This window comes from Oryctolagus cuniculus, chromosome 6, assembly GCF_964237555.1.
Source record: "Oryctolagus cuniculus chromosome 6, mOryCun1.1, whole genome shotgun sequence".
Lineage (NCBI taxonomy): Eukaryota > Metazoa > Chordata > Mammalia > Lagomorpha > Leporidae > Oryctolagus > Oryctolagus cuniculus.
Window position 1 is genome coordinate 6,614,939 of NC_091437.1, and position 18,084 is coordinate 6,633,022.

At 55.5% G+C, this 18,084-nt stretch overlaps 1 protein-coding gene across 4 annotated transcripts in view; it reads right to left on the reverse strand.

Annotated features, from left to right (window-relative positions):
• SEMA6A (semaphorin 6A) overlaps positions 1–18,084 on the reverse strand; it is a 102,725-nt gene that overhangs the window by 17,493 nt on the left and 67,148 nt on the right. For 2 of the 4 annotated variants that reach the window (XM_008254924.4, XM_070076022.1), the window contains exons 8-19: positions 17,834–17,953; positions 17,177–17,265; positions 16,226–16,443; positions 13,606–13,737; positions 12,161–12,316; positions 10,980–11,156; positions 10,221–10,361; positions 10,054–10,134; positions 8,336–8,394; positions 6,222–6,242; positions 6,048–6,098; positions 1,141–1,302 (exon numbers count right to left, since the gene is read on the reverse strand). In XM_008254924.4, coding sequence (XP_008253146.1) covers positions 1,141–1,302; positions 6,048–6,098; positions 6,222–6,242; positions 8,336–8,394; positions 10,054–10,134; positions 10,221–10,361; positions 10,980–11,156; positions 12,161–12,316; positions 13,606–13,737; positions 16,226–16,443; positions 17,177–17,265; positions 17,834–17,953 — 1,407 coding nt within the window. The remainder of the gene's footprint in view (positions 1–1,140; positions 1,303–6,047; positions 6,099–6,221; positions 6,243–8,335; positions 8,395–10,053; positions 10,135–10,220; positions 10,362–10,979; positions 11,157–12,160; positions 12,317–13,605; positions 13,738–16,225; positions 16,444–17,176; positions 17,266–17,833; positions 17,954–18,084) is intronic. The other 2 variants (XM_051844097.2, XM_051844098.2) reach the window with 2 other exon arrangements.

Here is an 18,084-nt window from a genome sequence, read left to right on the forward strand (position 1 = left end):
AGACAAAAACTGCTTAAAAAAAAAAAAAAAAACAGATTTGCAGCAGGGTGTGTTCACAGATGGGTAAAGAGTAAAATGAGCTCAAGACGGGACGGAACCGGCTCCGGCCTCACACTTTGGCCCGGCAAGTAGGGCAGCAGGATGTTCGGCGGTCTAAGGAGCCGAGGAGCAAGAAAGGGAGGCGAATTTAGCAGGCGAGGCTGGCCCAAAAACATTCTGCAGAAGTGCAGGCGGGAACGTGGCCACAGGAAGCTCTGGGAGAGAGCGAGTGAGCCAGGGAGTGAGAGCGCGGCTGTCTTGCAGTCTCAAAGCCCAGACTCCTGCTTGGAGGCTCTCTCGAGAACGTGCAGGAGCGAGCAATCCTGAATGGGGCGAAGCAGCACCATAACTGGCCTTGTCAGCCTGGTTTGCAGGCCCGTGTTTGGACAAGGAAAGTCCTCTTCGGTGGCAGCTGCGGCTAGAGTAGGACGTGTTAGCAGAAGCAGCACGTGGCAAGGAAAAGAGGACATTTCCTGCCTGTGGTGCCGAAGAGAAGGCAGGGGGAATTTAGGACAGTCCGCAGCGCAGCCCCTTTCCCCCAGCGTGGCTTCCTGTCCGTTCCCGATGCATGGCAGCTCTGCTTGATGAAGGGACACATTTTTGTTTGAGCTGCGGTCCCCTCGGGTGGTTCCAGTAGGCCTGCGGATGCCGCGCTATTCAAATTCAGCACCACGCGAGGGCGGGCAGCTCCCCGCCAGAAAACACGACCCTGCACTCTCTCTTCACTGCTTCGCCGCCTGGCAGCCCTGGCTCCCACCTCAGAGCCAGGGGCTGGGGCGCAGAGGAGCCCAAAGCACAGAATGGACCAGTGGGCGGGACTGCCAGGGGCCACGCCTCCCCTGGGTGGAGAGGCTGGGGAGCCCCGCCTCCTTTGGGTGGAAAAGCTCAGCAGATGGCTTTCTGTTTTGTGTGGTTTCTCCGTGGGCAGGGAGTAAGTCAGGCGGAGGCCTCACACAGAGGCTGGGGATGCAGCCTGTTTGGAGCGGTTTGGGTCACCGTGCAGCCCTGAACGGTGCTGGGCTTCGGCTGGAAGCAGTCACATTGTCCTCCCAGCTTCCCCCTCCCTCTCCCCGCAGAGGAAGAGGGATTCCAAGGCCTTACCCTTCTTGTCTTGGTGGTTATGGGAAGACACTGGCCCCAAAGGGTCCGTGCTGCCGGGTGGGTGGTGCAGCTCGGTCCAGTCGGGCACCCCTGCCCTGGACTCGTGGCCCTCTCGAGCCGCCGCGTCGGATGTGGTGCTGGGCAGGGGGGAGCCGGAGCGCCCTGTTCCAGCACAAACACAGTTAGGGGCTGTGTCCTCGCAGACACCAGGCGCTCTGTTCCCCCTCTGTGCCTCTGCTCTGGGCCGGCAGGCGACGCTCACACTGGCCCTGGGGACAGTCAGGCTTAGGGGGTGGGGTGAGCCTGTGGGGACAGTGACCCGTCCCTTTCAGTGCTGGGAGGGCAGAGGGCCCGACGTGGTGGTGTCCCTCTTTGGACGTCCCTGGGTAGCACTGAGGTGGTCTGTGTGCACTCCCAGCCACAGCTTGTCAGTGGTGCGCAGGGTGGTGGCACTGGAGGGGCTGCTCCCTGACTGACAGCTCGGCTGTGGAGAGCCCTCCCATGGGGTTCCCCACGGGGTCAGGGGGTTCCAACTCAAGTGTGCAAGCTTTCCTCTTGCCTGGAGGAGGCACTATTGCCATGTCCCTTCCCCGGCTGGGGCCGGGGTGGGGGGGAACCCCACAGCTGCATTCCCATGGCCCGCCCTTCTGTGTGTGACTGCAATAAACTGAGTTTCACAGTTTTGTGACTCACTTATGCCGGGTTGGTTCCGAGGTCTCACTAACTGACATGACTCAGGTTGGAAGAGGATGGAGCTCTGAGATAGAGTCATCTGCCGCAGGCTAACAGCACAGCATCGGCCACTGCAGGAGCTGGGGCCCCTCCTGTGAGCCCTCCCTGTCGCTGGCCATGTACCAGGTGCTGTCACCATGACTTAAAGAAACCCTGTCACCTGCTCTGGTAGAAGGAAAACATCCTCTCCTGTCGCAACCTCTTGGGCAATTTGTGAAAAAGACACCAGGACATTTGCATGTGTCATGCTTGCTCTTGGCAGAGAGCAGGACACCCAGCCACTAACTGCACCGGCTCCAGCCTCAGGCTGCAGCCCCTTCATCCGTGATATGGGGAACACTGCCCCAGAGATGGGTGACGAGGACCGACATGCTGCGGCTTCTTGTTAAACAATAATTCCTGGAGTTGGACTCCCAGGAGACGTGAATACCGCAAATTACAGACGGCATGTGCAAAAAAGAAAAAATGCTGCTTTTTATCTTTTTAAGATTTTGCTTAGCAGAGAAAAGCAAGCCAAGTGGTTCATCTGGGCTACGATGGCGTCTGTGGAACCAGCGTCCTTAGCGCCAGCACAGAGCTCTGGGACCAATCAAGAGGTCTTCTTCTGCAGGAAACTCATTTGGCTGCACACGGCAGCTTCACATCCCACCACTAGGAACATGCTCATTTAAAATTCCAGGAATGCTGCTTGCTTTTACGTTTCCGGGTTTCGGATCTCATCAAGCTGATAAATGCACAGGGTCAGGAAAATCAGCCGGAGAAATGGAAATGCAGAATTTCCCCCACTTCCCTTCTGCTTGCGTTGACACTTAACCTGTGCTTCCCACTTTTGAATTCAAGATTGTTTTAGTAAAATAGACGGTCTGCCTAAGAGGAAACTCAGCCCCAAGCAAAAGCAGATGATGAGAAATAGCTTTGTATGGAGCTGGGAAGAGAGAGGGAGACCAAAAAACTCCTCCCTTCCAAGTAGCACGAATTTCTTTGACCTGAATTGATAAGCAATTTGAGCACTTTCCATTTAACTGTGTTCCAGGGGCCGATTTTATGGTAATGCCGCAAGTACGGTTTGGGGAGAGCATTTCTTAATACGGTAATCTAGGGGGAATGTGCGCCCCAGGGACACATTCTCTGTAGAAAGATTTCCTGGCCCATATGCTGCGAATGCATGGAAAACTCATTGGTAATGGAAAGCTATGGCTACGAGAGGAAATCGAACGTGGGCCAGATGGTCTAGCGTTAGGTAGGAAATGTCTGAGCAAGCGTGAGAAGCAGACGCTCTCTCCCTATCGCTACAGTTAGTCACGGACCCACCACACCCCCCCTTGGTTATTTGTAAATCTAGAGAAACCATGCATCCAAATTATTTGAAAGCGGAAAAAAAAAAATGGAGCTGCACGAGGCTTGGGAGCTTTTAAACCTGTGCTTGAGGACAGAGTGCGTGTGCCGGTGGAGCCCGTGGTGAGCTACAAAGAGAAAGCAGCACGTGGGTGTCTGACACTGCGCAACCTGGAGAACAGAACGGAGCAGCGGGCCTCAGCCTGCAGTCAGAGCGAAAATGCTACAAGGAGACCACTTACACTCCCTCTTAGAATCTGATTTTAGAGGGGCCGTTATTTTCATATATTTGTCACCAAAATAATGCCACAAGAGTAGGCCCTCAGCTGTGGAAGTGGTACTGTACGGCAGTAGATTTGGAACCACGTTTTTGTCTTGTCACTCCATTCCGACCAGTGGGACTTACGTTGTAATATTCTTATGAAATATAAATCACTATATTGAAAAAGGTAACATCAGTGCATCATACTGTTTCTCTATATCTACAAGTTAGTGTGATTCCAGAGGTTAGAGAGCCGCCAAACTACTCTATCCTATTAGCAATGACTGTAGCCAATTAGACACACAGAGAGACACTAATCAATACGAGAGAGGAAGAGAGCGGGGACTCATCAGGGCCCAATTCACTAAACGGAGATCTTGTACACGTAACGGGGCTGCACCAGCGCCTGTGCCAGGCAGCACGCCTACACGCTCTGTTCTGGAGTGGGCGGTTCTGGTTGTGAGGGTCGCCCCGTGGGCCTGCGTGTGGGACACGCACAGGACGCAGAAAGGGAGAGTGTGGCTACCGTGGACTTTGGGATTGGCTTCCTTGTCTGCACGCTGGTCCTGCCTCTGTTCTCACATATCCGGTGCCTAGGCCAGCGCCTGCGCGGAAGAGGCCCCCAGGGAGGTTTTGCTGAATGACTGCTTTTTATCTATTCTGGGTCTGTTAACTCTGAAATAAGCACCTCTTGCAATGGTTTTTGAAAAAAAAGTCTCCTATATTTTTCTAAGTAGTGTCTGGGCCAGCCCTCATCTTGATGGTTAATTAATCATTTAACCGCTCAATACGGAATAGATTGAGCCTGCAGTGGACAGCGGCAGGCCCTGGAAGGCAAGTCTTTTAGCTTCTCACAGAAACCACTGCCTGAGCGCCGAGGACAAATGGGCACTGACCTTGCAGGCGTCCATAGGGGAGAATTAAGGACTTTTCCTTTTGTAAAGGACTGGGACCCACAGCTCAGAGACCGATCTCGCTTCATGAAGCGGACCCTGCGGTTCAAGTATTCTGTGTGTTGGAGAAATGAGCTGGAGAGTGAGCATTGGTCTTAGGACAGTGGACAGCTGCCGGGAGGCTGCCGGTTCAGTGAGATTCAGCACCTGGGTTCTCAGTCTCTGACCAAGATGATGCGGTTATGGGAGAGGATGGCAGAGTGCGACACTGGATAAAGCAGACGCTACGTGCCGTTACCATCCCAAGGGCAGGCCAAGTTCTCCGCCGTGCGCCTCCTGAGCAGTCTTTGTCCCGTCCTTGCTGTTCACTATTCTGGTTTGAATCACGAAAGAGGCCGCGCTGACGGGCACCAGTGCTGTGGGCTGCCCTGCCCCACCTGAGAGCCCGGTCAGGGGAAGCCAGGCACCGCCTCCCTAGCTGTGCAGCTCCAGTGTGTAAGACAATCATGAAGACTTTGGGAAGGGCTGTTAATTTCATTTATGCTAATTCTTGCAGGGCGCCAGCATAGACACAGAGCTATTAAACACATTCGGAGCCGTGTCGAACTGTTTCTTATGACCTTGAATGTGAAAAAGGAAAGTTTTCTTCTCCCTCCTTTTCTTCATTTTTTAGCCCTCCTGTATTATATCCTTCTAGGTGAGGGGTCTTCAAAAACATTTGTGGAAAATGCATATTTTGAAAAACCTATGCATGGGTTGCTGAATTTTTTGCATCAAGATAAACTCGCCTTTAGGCTCCACATTTCCCTAGACGTTCTGCAGGCCCTCGTGCTTAAAGGCTGTCCCAGAACTGTTGCCACTTGTGTATCTCAGACAGACAGACAGGACGGTGGCTGTGCAGCAACGAGACGAGTTGTTCCTGTTACCATGCAGAGGCTGGGGTTTGCCATCAGACAGATGTTCTGTGCACTCTCTTTAAAGAAACACACGGAGAGGCGGCCCTGGTAAATATCTGGCGGGACTCTGAGATGGCAGTGGAACGGGTGCCCCCCATTTCAGCTGTTGGCACAAAGGTTCAGAATATGCTGTGTATGGCGTCTGGAGCCCTGTTCAGCACAGCACTTGTGTGTTTCAAACCAAGAACAATGGGGCTGGATCCTGTTTGCACATCACTTCCACCACGTCACTCTTCCTTGTATACGTACTGAGGAAATCGCACTGAGAATCTGTCTCCAGATTCATGGGCTTTGTGAGCTTAAATTTCAGTGGCCCATTTCAGACGAGACAGGGCAATTCTGCCTCATCCGAACTCGTCTCGGCCCCGCGGAGGGTGCTGTGCTGCGGGCCAGGAGTGCCTGTGCCTTGGGCCTAAGCACCATTCTTTTATCTTGGAGGCGCCCATGGCTAAAATCCATTTCTTTTCCTTCGAGACCTCATCACATATATTCTCCGTGGTTGGCATATTTCATGTTGCGTGCATTAAAAATTTAGAGCTGAGTCGCCCACATCAGCCGTCTCATGCGAGCAGAGTGATTTCTGAGGCATCGTGAAATCTATAAATAATTTTAGTGAATTGGGGCCTCGTGTAACAAAGAACCTGGCCCATGAAGTTTAGGTATTAGAACTACAAACTACCACAGGGTGAGTGACTTGAAGAACTGAGAGAAAATACCCCATAAACTGACCATGCACTGTGTTGTAAGACATTTCATGATCTGGTGGAGGAGTTGAAATGTCTATAAAAAAAAGGATGCGCATCAAAAATTAACTGAAAGAAACGAAAGGTTTGCAAATACTCAAGAGGATTAGTGAGACAGGCTGTCCCAGATGGAACATCAGGAGACCAACATCCTCCTTACCGTTCAGGGCCACGAAGGAATCTGAAAGACAAGAGGGGAGAAGGTGACTCAGCGCGCGATCCTGTGGGTGCCGCTCACATGCACGACCCCGGAACTGGGTGCCTGTGAGCCTACACCCGCCCCGCTCGGTCTCACTTCACGCCTGCCCGTCTCTTCCACCCAGTGAGTATCCTCCGATCCACTGCCAAGGGGCAGAGCAGTGGAAGTGAGCAGAGGGAGTGCAAACTGGGATTATCAGAGATTCTGGGGATTTCAGCCCGAGTTGATACCGAGGGCGACAGGGAGGGATGGGTGTCAGAGAGAGCTCTTTTCTCCTCTCCTTTTACCCTCAAAACCGAGCGGGGAGGGACTTTTGGTCTCAGCAGGCCTCCCACAGACACACGTGGGGCGCCATCCTCTCTCCGTGTCCAGCGCTGCCTTCTGGGAACCCCCCATTTCCCCAGTGACCCCGCCCTCTCTGCACACCTGTGTGTGAACAGGTGTGTGCGGCAGCGGCCTGGCCTCCCATCCTGAGCCAGCTTTGGCAGGGCCTCCGCAGGAGTGGGGTTCAGGGTTGTAGACCCATTAGAAAGCACCCAGGCAGGTCTGGGGCTGGACCTTCCAGGCTACCCTGCACGCAGCGGGGCCTGCTGGGGGTGTCCCCTGGGCCAGACATGCAGGGGCAGCCTCCTGGTATAGTGGAAGCTGTAGAAGGAGGCAGGAATGGCCACCTTCACCTTCGTCACTTTTCCTGATCCCACCCAGATTTACAGCCTTGTCTTTTGATGGGTGCCATACCCCCAGCTCAGGACGATCAGATGAGACTGGTTCTGTAAGGCCTGTCTCTCATCTCTCCACCACACCCCTCATACACACCCTGAAACCTGTCTCAAACGCACCAAGGTGACCCAGGCCACAGATGAGACCTCCAGCTGTCTCACAGAGCAGCCAAGTGCACCCCACGCACAGCACATCTGTGGTGGCACTGTCTCCTGTGCTGATGGCTAACTCGTACACTTTGCACGTGAAGACAGAACGAGGTTTTTTTTTTTTTTTTTTTTTTTTTTTTTTTTTTTTTTTTTTTGCCAAAATACATTTGCAAACAAAACCTACATATGGCAAAGCACTTGAAGGTACTCTGCCCATAGCCCCCCTCACGTGATGACAACTGATCTTTACAAAGGCATGAGTTGGAGAGTTAGACAGTCGATGACCCCTTGGAAGGAAATTTTGGTCCTCGTGCCTCAAAAACTTAGCGTTACATGCAGGGAATGAGTATCAGCTAAGAGCATGGTCCCATTCTGAAGCAAGCTTCTTGAAGTCCAGTGTGTGAGACACTCAGAATCACAAACCACACATCTTGCAGGAGTGTGGCATTTTTCTTTGAATTAGCATGAACACAGTATTTTCAAGGAGGTGTGGGTGTTAATCAGGACACAGGACAACTGGGCAGATTTTTGACTATGATCTTTTATATCAAGTTCGAACTAAAAGGTTAACATTTAATAACATTTTAAATGAACCCTGAGATTCACACAGCAGGTTAATTCCTCTGAAAAGGTTACTTTGAATCATTTTGTAACAGTGTGATAGTGCTGAGATTTCTTTTCTATCACAAGTGGTAATGTACATAAATCTAATTTAAAGAAAAATAATTACTCTTCTTGTTGATAAGTTCAGGAAGAATACAGCAGTCTCACTGAATTAAAAAAGCTGGAGTGTAGTGATCAATCTTTTTATTATTTGGCTGGAAATTATAGTGTATAAGAATGTGTTAAGACACAACAATACTGTCATTTTTGTAATGGAAATGCTGATATAACTTACTGTTTGCTCTAATTAATATTCTGTAGAGCGAATCCGCTCCACAGCCTTCAACAATGAGGTAGGTGCCAGCACTCACGGCAACACTGACAGCACTGGCTCGCTCTGTTTCCCTCTCTCCCTCCCTCTCTCTCTCTCTCTCTCTCACACACACACACAGCTGGCTTTCTTTGTATGTAGAAGCTGATTTCTATTGTGAATGCGTGTCCCAGTGTCAGCTGCTCTCAGAGCCACATGTGGGCTATTGTTTCTGGGCCACTCGGCAAAAGCATCTGAGCCCCAAGACACAACTGGCAGCAAGCGGCACTTACTGTGACAGTCTCCCAGGCCGTCGGTGTTGCCACGCTCTATGTCCTGCTCGAAAGTCAGTCTGCGAGGGGGGAGAGGGACAGACAGAAACAGATACCGTATGTGAGTCGTGACCGGGAAGGAGCTGCAGTGTCACTAAAGCACACAGTGTGATAGATCGAGTGGCAGGTGCAAACGAGAACTAGACCAGAGTTTGGAACTTCATCCTGGACGTTTATAGAAATGAGTCTGAGGGGAGTCTCTGAGGAGAGGGCCTGGTGCAGGCCGTGACTCCAGGAGTTACTCAGCAGGTCAGGAGCTTGTGGTTGTGCGCATCCCGATCATCTTGTGGACACTTGCAAGGTTTAGATGTTAACATGCACCTCGCATAAACAACACAGACGCTTGCGGATGCCAGTATTTTCCTCTTGACCTTTTCCTTCCCCTCCTACTCCCGCCCTGCTGAACTTTGTGTATTTCTTTGCTTAGCAGGGACTTGTACATCCCAGGGTCTCCGGGTGCAGATGGCCACTGCACTTGTGGGCTAGTGAGGGGCCAATGCTTTGCTGCCACCACCCAGGTAGCCCTCAGCCCCCGCGCTCCCTCCCGTGCCTGCTCCCTTGTTAGGTTACAGCTTCACAGAACCAATCGTGAGGATGCTCATGCTGGGTTTCCAGAGGCACAGGACACTGGTCCACAGCAAGGCTGCTTTCTGAGGGAGTGTGTGTGTTCCCATGGCAACGGAACTTCCACCTGCATCTGCCTCAGCCAGCTCCTGGGTCACACCTTGATGGAAGGATCCACCATGTTTGTTTCTGCTTGGTCTTTGTTAGACTCACGCCATTGTGCGCAGGGGAGAAAGACTTCCGGTGGCAACAAATACCAATGTCCCTTGCCCACGGAAGCCCACGTCATCGAGCGCATGTTGTGTTGGGGTGGGAGGTGACTTCTTGTGTGATTTACGCTTGAATTAAACCAACCAGTCTTACTCCCTTTGGCCACAGGGTAATCACCAAAGTTCTGGGTCAGCTGTGGGCTGAGCGCGCTGCGTCTCATGGTCCTTCCTCCTCTAGCTCCCACGGACAGACGCAGGTGCTCACAGGGCAGGGCGTCCACCCGGCTACGGGCAGAGCCGCCCTGATGACCCACAGCAGCCAGATTTCCAAGTCACACGTTGCGGCCCGCATGGGCTCTGCTGTGGGCACGCAGGTCCTCCAGCTGTGCCAGAGACAGGCATGAGGCGTGGCCGACCAGCTGGCCCAGGCAGCGGCTGGAGAATGGCCATGCCCAGACCAGCCACCTCGCGAGGAGCAGGGGCCCCGCTGTTCAGCGCATGTGCGTGGCGAACTGGACGTGCACGCCCTGCTAGGAGCACACATGCGTTGCCGACTCCTCTCAGCGCTGTGCGCTCAATTAGGAGAGCCGGCTCCACCGTGGCTGGGCTGCCCCCTCGCTAACCTAATTGGTACCCGGCTGCTCCTCTCCACGGCGGTTCTCAGACCGTGAGGATGAAGGCAGGCTCCTTCTCATCCCTCTCTCCAGGACATGCTTTGAAGCCCACTGTGTTTCCTTTCTCCGTGTTTCTGAGTCAGTCCGAGGGTGATTAAATCTGCCCATGTGATGTGGTAGGGTCGCCTTGCTGAGGGCTGCGTGGAGCGGGGCGTGTGTGTGTGTGTGTGTGTGAGCTCAGCCAGCCCTGCACCGGAACGGCCACTCTCCCCGCCCCGCGCGGGCCCCGTACCTGCTGCTGGGTGACAGATGTGCACAGGAGCCTCCTTCTTTCACCCACCCACAGTAGGGGTCTCTGGAGGCGATGCAGGTTCTGTAGGAAGAGGAGGCCTGTGAGCTGCTGGGGACCCCTCTCAGCCACGTGGACATCCTCTCCACCCACGAGGCAACGGTACCTACTTTTTGCACTTGCCGTGTCGCTCGCACCGGCCGAGGGGCACCTTTATCACGCAGGTGGAGAAGGCAACGTACAGAGAGCTGCTTGCCTGGTCCAGCTGCATACCCATGATCCTCCGGTCCTCCACGCCATCATAGCTGCACCTGGAGTGGCGAGGCAGGAAGGCTGTGAATGGGCTCTCTCGAGTCCATTCTCTTCATTCTGCCACCGCCTTCACACTTACCTCCCAGCCCAACAGGACACAGAGCCTTACGCACAGGTGCGCACGCGCCCATATGTGTGTCTGCAGGAATGCACGCAACTGTTGGCAAGGAGCAAACAGTGCTTGTTATGTGTTTCAAGACTTTTACAGGGGCCAGTGTTGGTGTAGCAGGTTAAGCCCGCCACCTGTGATCCCAGCATCCCATAACGGTGCTGGTTCGTGTCCTGGCTGCTCCACTTCTGATCCAGCTCCCTGCTTAATGGCCTAAGAAAAGCAGTGGAAGATGGCCCAAGTGCTTGGGCCCTGCACCCACATGAGAGATCTGGAAGAAACTCCTGGCTCTGGCCTGGCCCAGCCCCAGCCATTGCAGCCATCTGGGGTGTGAACCAGGGGATGAAAGTCTCTCTCTCGCCATCTCGCTCTCTGTGACTCTTTACAAGCAACACGAAATGGGACCTAAAGATGCATGAAAGCTAAGTCTACCATGGAGTTCTCTGACTGAAAGGGGCCCCGATGGCTCCACAAAGCATCAGCAAGACAGGAGGCAGCCCGCACTCACTTCTCAGGGTTGTAGACGCTCATCTCCTCCAGGAAGAGGCTGTCATTTAGGAAGCCGCCGGTTCCTATCCTGGCCAAGAACTTCAAGATGACTCCCTTCTCGGATCCCAGGAAAACCACAGTGTGGTTCTGGTAGGGGCCCGCGGCCGTGTCCACTGCGATCTTGGTCAGGCGGTATCTGGAGAGACAACATTCAGGTTTTAATCCCTCCAACGGCCCATCATTAGAGAGCGCCTGGGCCACTTCAGAGGGTCTTGATGCAGCTTTCAAGTGAGGGCCTCAGGGAAAATGCACCATCTGTGTAACGCGCTCAATGGCGCCGTCAGCACGGCGCGAGGGGAGGAAGGGGGTAGGTGTGCGTGCGGAGGGAAGTTCCAGAATAAACGGCCGTCCAGAACCATCCAAAACCACTCTTCAAGGACCCCTCCCACGGGCATCCAGGAAAGCCCGGTGTCCCCCACCCCTGAGGGGGTAAGAAGTAACAGCTGAGCCCTGTCAACACTGCATTCACATCAGTGAGAGAGGCACTGGCTCCGGTCCCCGTGTTCTGTGCTGAGACACAGGGCTTGCTCGGCAGAGTGACAGACTGCAGAGTTTTCTGCGGGTAAAGGACGGGGAGGTGGGGGACCCGCGGCACGGCGCACAAACTCAAGGCCGAGCTGGTCCCGTGGGCTCTCTGCAAGCCCTTGGCCAGTTGCCAATGCCTCTGTTTGCAGGGACCACACCCACGTGGGCCCTCCTGTGGGTCACTGTGGGCACCATGGCGAGGCCGAGTGCCTTCACAGTACTCCAGTATCTTTCAGGGAAATCACGGCACAACAGTGGTGGTCAGGTTCAGGAGCAATGCTGCCTGCCACGACTGGACAGTACCTGGGACACCTGAGTTGTGTAGAAATAAGCTCTAAATAAATGCAGGGCACAGAATGCCTCACCCAGCAGGGAGCCACGTCCCTCCTGTCCGCCCGCAATGCACCCAGAGTGGCCTCGGAGCCAAGCGGAACAAAGTGCCCGCTTGGCATGTGTGCACCTGTCTTGTCACTGGCACTGTGGCCGTGGGGGTGTGGCGGCACCTGCCCAGGCTGCCAGCATCTCCCAGGTGAACCCGTGCCCGGGCCTGCAGGGGGCGTTAGCGGCACTCACAGTGTGAGTCACTGGCAGGTTCTGTGAGCGCCCCGCACCCACCTGACCATTGTTCTCAGGAACCAGGGCCTGTGGATGATGGAGGGCACGGCCTCGTCCATGAGCGGGTGGGTCTTGATGAAGTTCAAGGTGTCGTCAGGGAACTCACTGGACGTGGCGTATTTCTCCAGGGAGGAGGAGCCTGCACAGCAGCCTGGCCTGAAACAAAGCAGGTGGGGAGGGGGGACTGACTGCACGCCGTCTGGCAAAGTCTCCCGCTGCTGGGCTTCTCTGAGCTTCTGGCATGGAGGGGAACCAGCCAGAGGCTGCCAAGAGGCCGGCAGTGAGATGTCCCCGGGCCACTGCCTGCCCAGGAGCAGCCTCCGCCAGCGCCGTTCAGCGGGCAGAGAGCACAGGGGGTTTGCGTGTGAATCACGCGTTTGCTTGTTTGCGGCAGGTTTGAGAGGCCAGGAACCCAGAGCCTGCTTTCCCAAAACTGAATGGCGACTGGGACAGTGACAGCTTCCACGGGAAACAGTATGGAAGTAGGAGTGAAGGGACGTCACAGCAGAGCCAGGTAAGGCTGACCTGTGCAGACAGGCGGGGAGACGGGGCTGGCCCGATGCTGTTTCCAGGTACCAAGGAGCCAGGCTCAGAAAGCATCATGGTCTGCAGGAGGACGGGGCGGGCATGGGGAAGCACGTGGGGTGCACCTGTCATGGACAGACACACTCCCCAGGCGTGGGCCTGGTGACGGGGGACCCTGACTCTCCACACCAAGAGCAGGGCGTCCCCGTGTGCTCCCCACACCCTGCTGCCTGCCTCCATAGGAAGAGGTCAGTGACCCCAGGTGTGGCTTAGAGGGTCTCTCTGAGGTGTGGACACCTGCTGTGCCAGTGAGTGAACAGGCAGGTAACTCAGGTGCCAGGGGAACCTGTCCTCAGGAGAGTGGGTCGTGTCATCCAGTGCAGTCAAAAAGGCATGTGGCAGGGTGCTGTGTTGGGGGAACTGTAGGTGGGGGAGAGAGGAGGAGAAACAGACGCTAAGGCATGGGGCTTCCTTGCGGACGCACGGGAGATCAGTGGGGGAGGCAGGTGCGCAGGTGTGGTTCTGTGCAACTGGTGGCAGACGCTGTCTGGGAGGTGCAACCTGTGGACTCCCACAGTACTCCTGACCTCTCTAGGCCCTGTGTCCCCACTGCAGGCCAGTGGGCCAGTGGGGCCGGCTGCATCAGCTGTCCAACCTGCCCAGGTGACACAGGGCCAACGGCTCACATCGGGGAGAAGCAAAAGCCTACAGAGTGGTGGCTCTGAACATACCAAAGGCCACCCTGGGCTATGTTAGAGGGATGAAGGCAGGTGTCTCTCCACGGCCTGCCCGTCCTGGCATTTGTGTCTATGTGGGTGGCACAGAAGACATTGGTGGGCAGGCCACAGGACTGTCACCATCAGAGGGGCAAGCGTCACCATGTCTGGAAGCTACCACCAACCAATTAAGCGCGCGGGTACCTGGGCTTGGGAACTCGCTCATCAGGAACCGGTGTCCAGGTGGAGTCGGGGGACTTCTGCTCCTTGAATCTCCCGGTGAAAACGTTGGCGATGTCCACCATGTCATAGGCACAGACCGCAGAGCCGGGGATGCTGGGACACGGCATGTTACACACATGGTTAGCACACACGGCTCTGCATGCAGCACCCCACTGTGAGGGGTCCTAGTGCACAGACATAGCATTTCTGCCAACCCGATGTGCACCAGGACCCTAAGGAACGGGCAGTGGCAAACTCCCAGGCACCACGGCCCGGTGACCTGCTTCAGCTCATGCAAGAAACGCGGCGGAGCTGCTGGGGACAGAGCTCATGACTTCCCCAGTGTCTGCCACCACCAGGAACCCAGAAAGACCTGCGCTGTGCAAATCGGCATCGCGGTGCCCCAGTGTGCACAGCTCCCTGTTCAAACCCAGCTCGCGGTGAGAGCGTGTGTGGCGGACAAACCCCACACACCCCATATTAGTCACTGCACCTCCACGTTTTTACATTCTGTTTATTTGCTAAGATTCAACAATTTCAGGCCCTTAGAACACCAGCAAATAAGTCGTCGTATTAAGAACACCAGCACTTGGCAAATAAATCACCGTATAAAGTGATAACAATGACAGTGGTCCCCATGTGTATTCACAGCCTTGCCTGGTGTTTCTCCCATCACGGGTGGGAGCCGTGGGGGATGCACGTGGCTGGGCGCACTGTTTACATGTGGGCCCACATTTGGCTTTGACTTTGGTTGCTCCTGATGCTGATCAGATCAACTGCAGGCCCCGGCTGGCTTTGAGGCAGGTGCTGTGACGTGGCCTTGGGCACAGGGGAGCCGCATGGGGCCGGGCAGAACAAGCAGGCTTGGGCTGGTAAATGCATGCTGCACGGATGTGGACATCCCTTCACAATGACTGTGAGAGTTCTATGCCGTCTGTAATTTCATAATGCGGTTCCTAAAGTCTTACTGCTGAAGCAGGATTTGGGCAGAGTATGAGCGCCTGTTTCAAACGAGGTAGCTGTACAGGCTTCACGGTCTGTAGCTTCTATGTGCGTATTGTTCATTGAACTGGTATAGGATAGTGATCCTTATCTGGGAATTCTCTGACCCTAGCATTATTTATTTAATTAAAAATAATTTTATGTAACAGTTTTCATTTATTTGAAAGGCAGAGAGAGGAAGACGGAGGGTGGAGGGGTGGGTATCTTTCATCTGCTAGTTCAATGGCTGGGGGTAGGCGTGGCTGAAGATGGGAACTCAGTCCAGGTCTCTTATGTGGGTGGCAGGGACCCAATGACCCGAGCCGTTGCAGGCTGCCTCCCGGGGTCTGCATTGGCAGGAATGCTGGCATTGGAGGCACGGCCAGGACTCGGCGCCCAGGCACTCCGACACGGGAAGCAGGCACTGTAACTGCCAGGCCAGATGCCTGTCCCTGGTAACTTAATTTGTAAGCCCCTCTTCACGCATCTCCTTTGCTAAGCGCAGCAGGTGTACACGCGCACCTTATACGTTAGAAACAGGACAGACCCTGCCTGGAGTATCTTAGGATACAGTGCAGTAAGGAAGATCCCCCAAGGCTTTGCACCCGTCCCAAGGTTTCGGGCTCTTGTGACACCCTTTCTTCTTCCCTACCTTCCTTCTTTCCCATTCTTTTGGTGTGCGTTTACGGGGTCCCTAACCTAAAGCATTACGTGCCCCCTGTGCAAGCGCCCTGCCCTCAGCCAGCTCAGAGTCCGGCACAGAGGCCAGTGTGACAACATCAGGTTCAGGGCCATCTGCTGAGAGCAGACGGAAGGGACATCCCCAGGTCCCAGGGAGGTAACTCCAGCTGAGAGCTGGGCAGGTGCAGGGTTGCCGTGAGCAGGAAATGAATGTTCAGGCACACGGGCCTGGCAGAGGGCAGTGCGTGAGCAGGGCTCAGCTTGTTCCAGAACCGGATCTCAGAGCGTGGGGGCGGGTGAGCTGAGAAGGGGCAGGGCCGGACCACAAGGGGCTGGTGCGCCACGCCTGGGGCTTGGGCTTTATTCCTTTGGGCAAAGAGCAACCCCTAAAGGACTCAAAGAATCTGCCACTGGCAAGGTAGCAGGTGCGGAGGACGGGGTGCAGCAGCATGAAGCCGAGGGAGTAACACAAGGGAAGGGGGAGGTGGGGTGTGCGTCAGCTCTGGCCAGTCCGTCGCTATTTTCTGATGTTGCTGCACAATGATGGTGTCTGTGACTCCGTGTGCATCTCGGGGGCACCGAGTGCCTGTTTCGTAAGACACTCAGTGTGGCATCTGTAAGACGCAGGAAGCTACTGCTACGTCCTAATCACCAAGTACCCCACGCCCTCAAGCGCCAAAGCCCAGCTCCCTGCAGAACCAGAGCAGGTAAATGGAAGATATAGTCACAGTCGGATCGTGTCCCGTCAACCCCAATCCAGCAGGGCCTACTTACAGGTTACTGTTAGTTTATGGACAAAACCCAATGTCAGGGTCAAGTGTCCTTCAGCTACAGACGGTGAGCAGCAGGTGTGCACACCGCGTTAGGGGAACACCCGCCCTGGGAACCGGGAGCCGGCAGGAACCGCGGAGGTCAGCCCTGGGGGGCGGGGCGGGCTTACCTGTTGTAAGGTGTGGAGAAGGTTGCCAGGACGACGTCACGGCCGTGGATGCGGATCACGTCGGTCACGGCCTGCAGGATGTTGAAGTAGAAGTGCGAGTCTCCGGGCACGGAGCAGTTGAGGCGGGCCTTGAGGAAGGACGTCCACTGCTTCTCCAGCACCCGCTGGGAGCCACCCATGTCATTCTTGCACACCTGCGCCACGCGGGGGAACACCACCTGCAGGGGCAAGCACGCGGGCACCAGCCCGTCTTTTCCAGCTGCTTCTCCTCCCCAGCAGGCATTCGCGATCGAGAGCAGAGACGGAGGAGAGCGCGCGCGTCGGGACAGCCTTTGTGGAAGATAAGGCCGTGGCACTCACGCCACGCCGTGCGCCCCTCAAGTCAGCCTGCAGCCACGCACCCCGCTTGGTGCCGTGCTTCCCTGCACGGAAGCACGCTCTGTACGCACGCCTCTGCCCTCCTCCCACAGTCAGTTTGCTTTCTTCTCGCAGGCCGTGCTGCCATTTTATTTGTGCCTGCCAGGATAGTGACCTTGATCTACTTTCTGCTACGAAAAATAAAAACCCCTGCACTGCACATGTTTTTTTTTCTTCTTCCAATGGAGACAAAAATAAGACTGAGTTTGCGCAATGATACTGGGCACGTACTCTCTAAGGAGCAACCCAATTGACGAAAACAACAAAACCATTGAACTCAAACAGAAAGGAAAACTATACATGCAATCAGGAAAGGAGCCCACCGATGCCGTGCCCGGGAAGTGTGCAGCAGGACTCTGCGGGAGGCTGCCTGTGACTTCACACTGCTCAGTGCCAGCACCCACCGGGGGCCGCCGAGAGCATGGGGGTGGTGCTGCACCCCCTGGAAACGAGGGCCTTCCCGGTGCGGCTGTGGCGTCCACGCAAGGCCCTTCAGGGCACACAAGCGCACAGGCAGGCTCTGGCCGCGCTCACCTTCCCCATGCTGTTGTACTCCACGGCCATCTCTCTGAAGAAGAAGTAGATGTAGTCTCCGTGGTCCACCGCTTGCACGAAATATGGTTCTGCAGGTGAATGGGGGGCACTCAATGGGTGACACGTGACACACAGTCAAAGGGACACACGCGCCGCCCATTGCACGGGCATCAGACACTGGCTTCACACACCCAGTGCTGGCCACGCAGCAGGCCTCTGGCCTACGGGTACCTTTAGAAGTGCTGTGGTCCACAGTGGAGAGGACACGGGTGTGAGTTCCATGTCTCTTCCTACAGTGTAGTGCCCACAGCACAGGGAGCTGGGGCACATGGCCTGGGAGCCCTGACCCGCAAGGGCTGGGCATGGCTTATTTCCTGTTCCCACCACCTCCAACCCTTGGATCCTAAGCTGAGACTGCACGGCTGGGGAGCTGAGGGCAGTGCCTGCTACTGCGGGGGTGCTGGTGGTGGTGCTGCCACCCCAGAGACTCGTGGGTGGGGACAACAAGAGGGGATTCCATCAGCGGAGGCCAGAGACGCGATTCCCACCTTTCTGTCTGTCGGGAGCCATTACTGAAATGAAGCCACAGTGTGGTCTGCGTGGACCACAGAGTGGTCCCCCTCCCTCCCGCCTTTGTGCCACGCATCGTCCGTTCACCTTTCAGCCACTTGGAGTCGTGCTTCACGGTCCGCAGGGTGGGGCTGTCTCCCAGACTCCGGTAGATGACGGCGTCGATGGCCAGGAAGTCGGTCACTGTGGCCGAGTACAGCTTCCCATCTGGGAGGACACAGAGAGGGGGCGAACAGGTAGGGGAGGGCGGGCAGTGCTGACATCCTCAGCCCGCTCTCCTGCAGTGGGCAGCAGAGACCGCCCAGTGGGGAACCCTCCAGGAGTCGCTGGGCAGATCC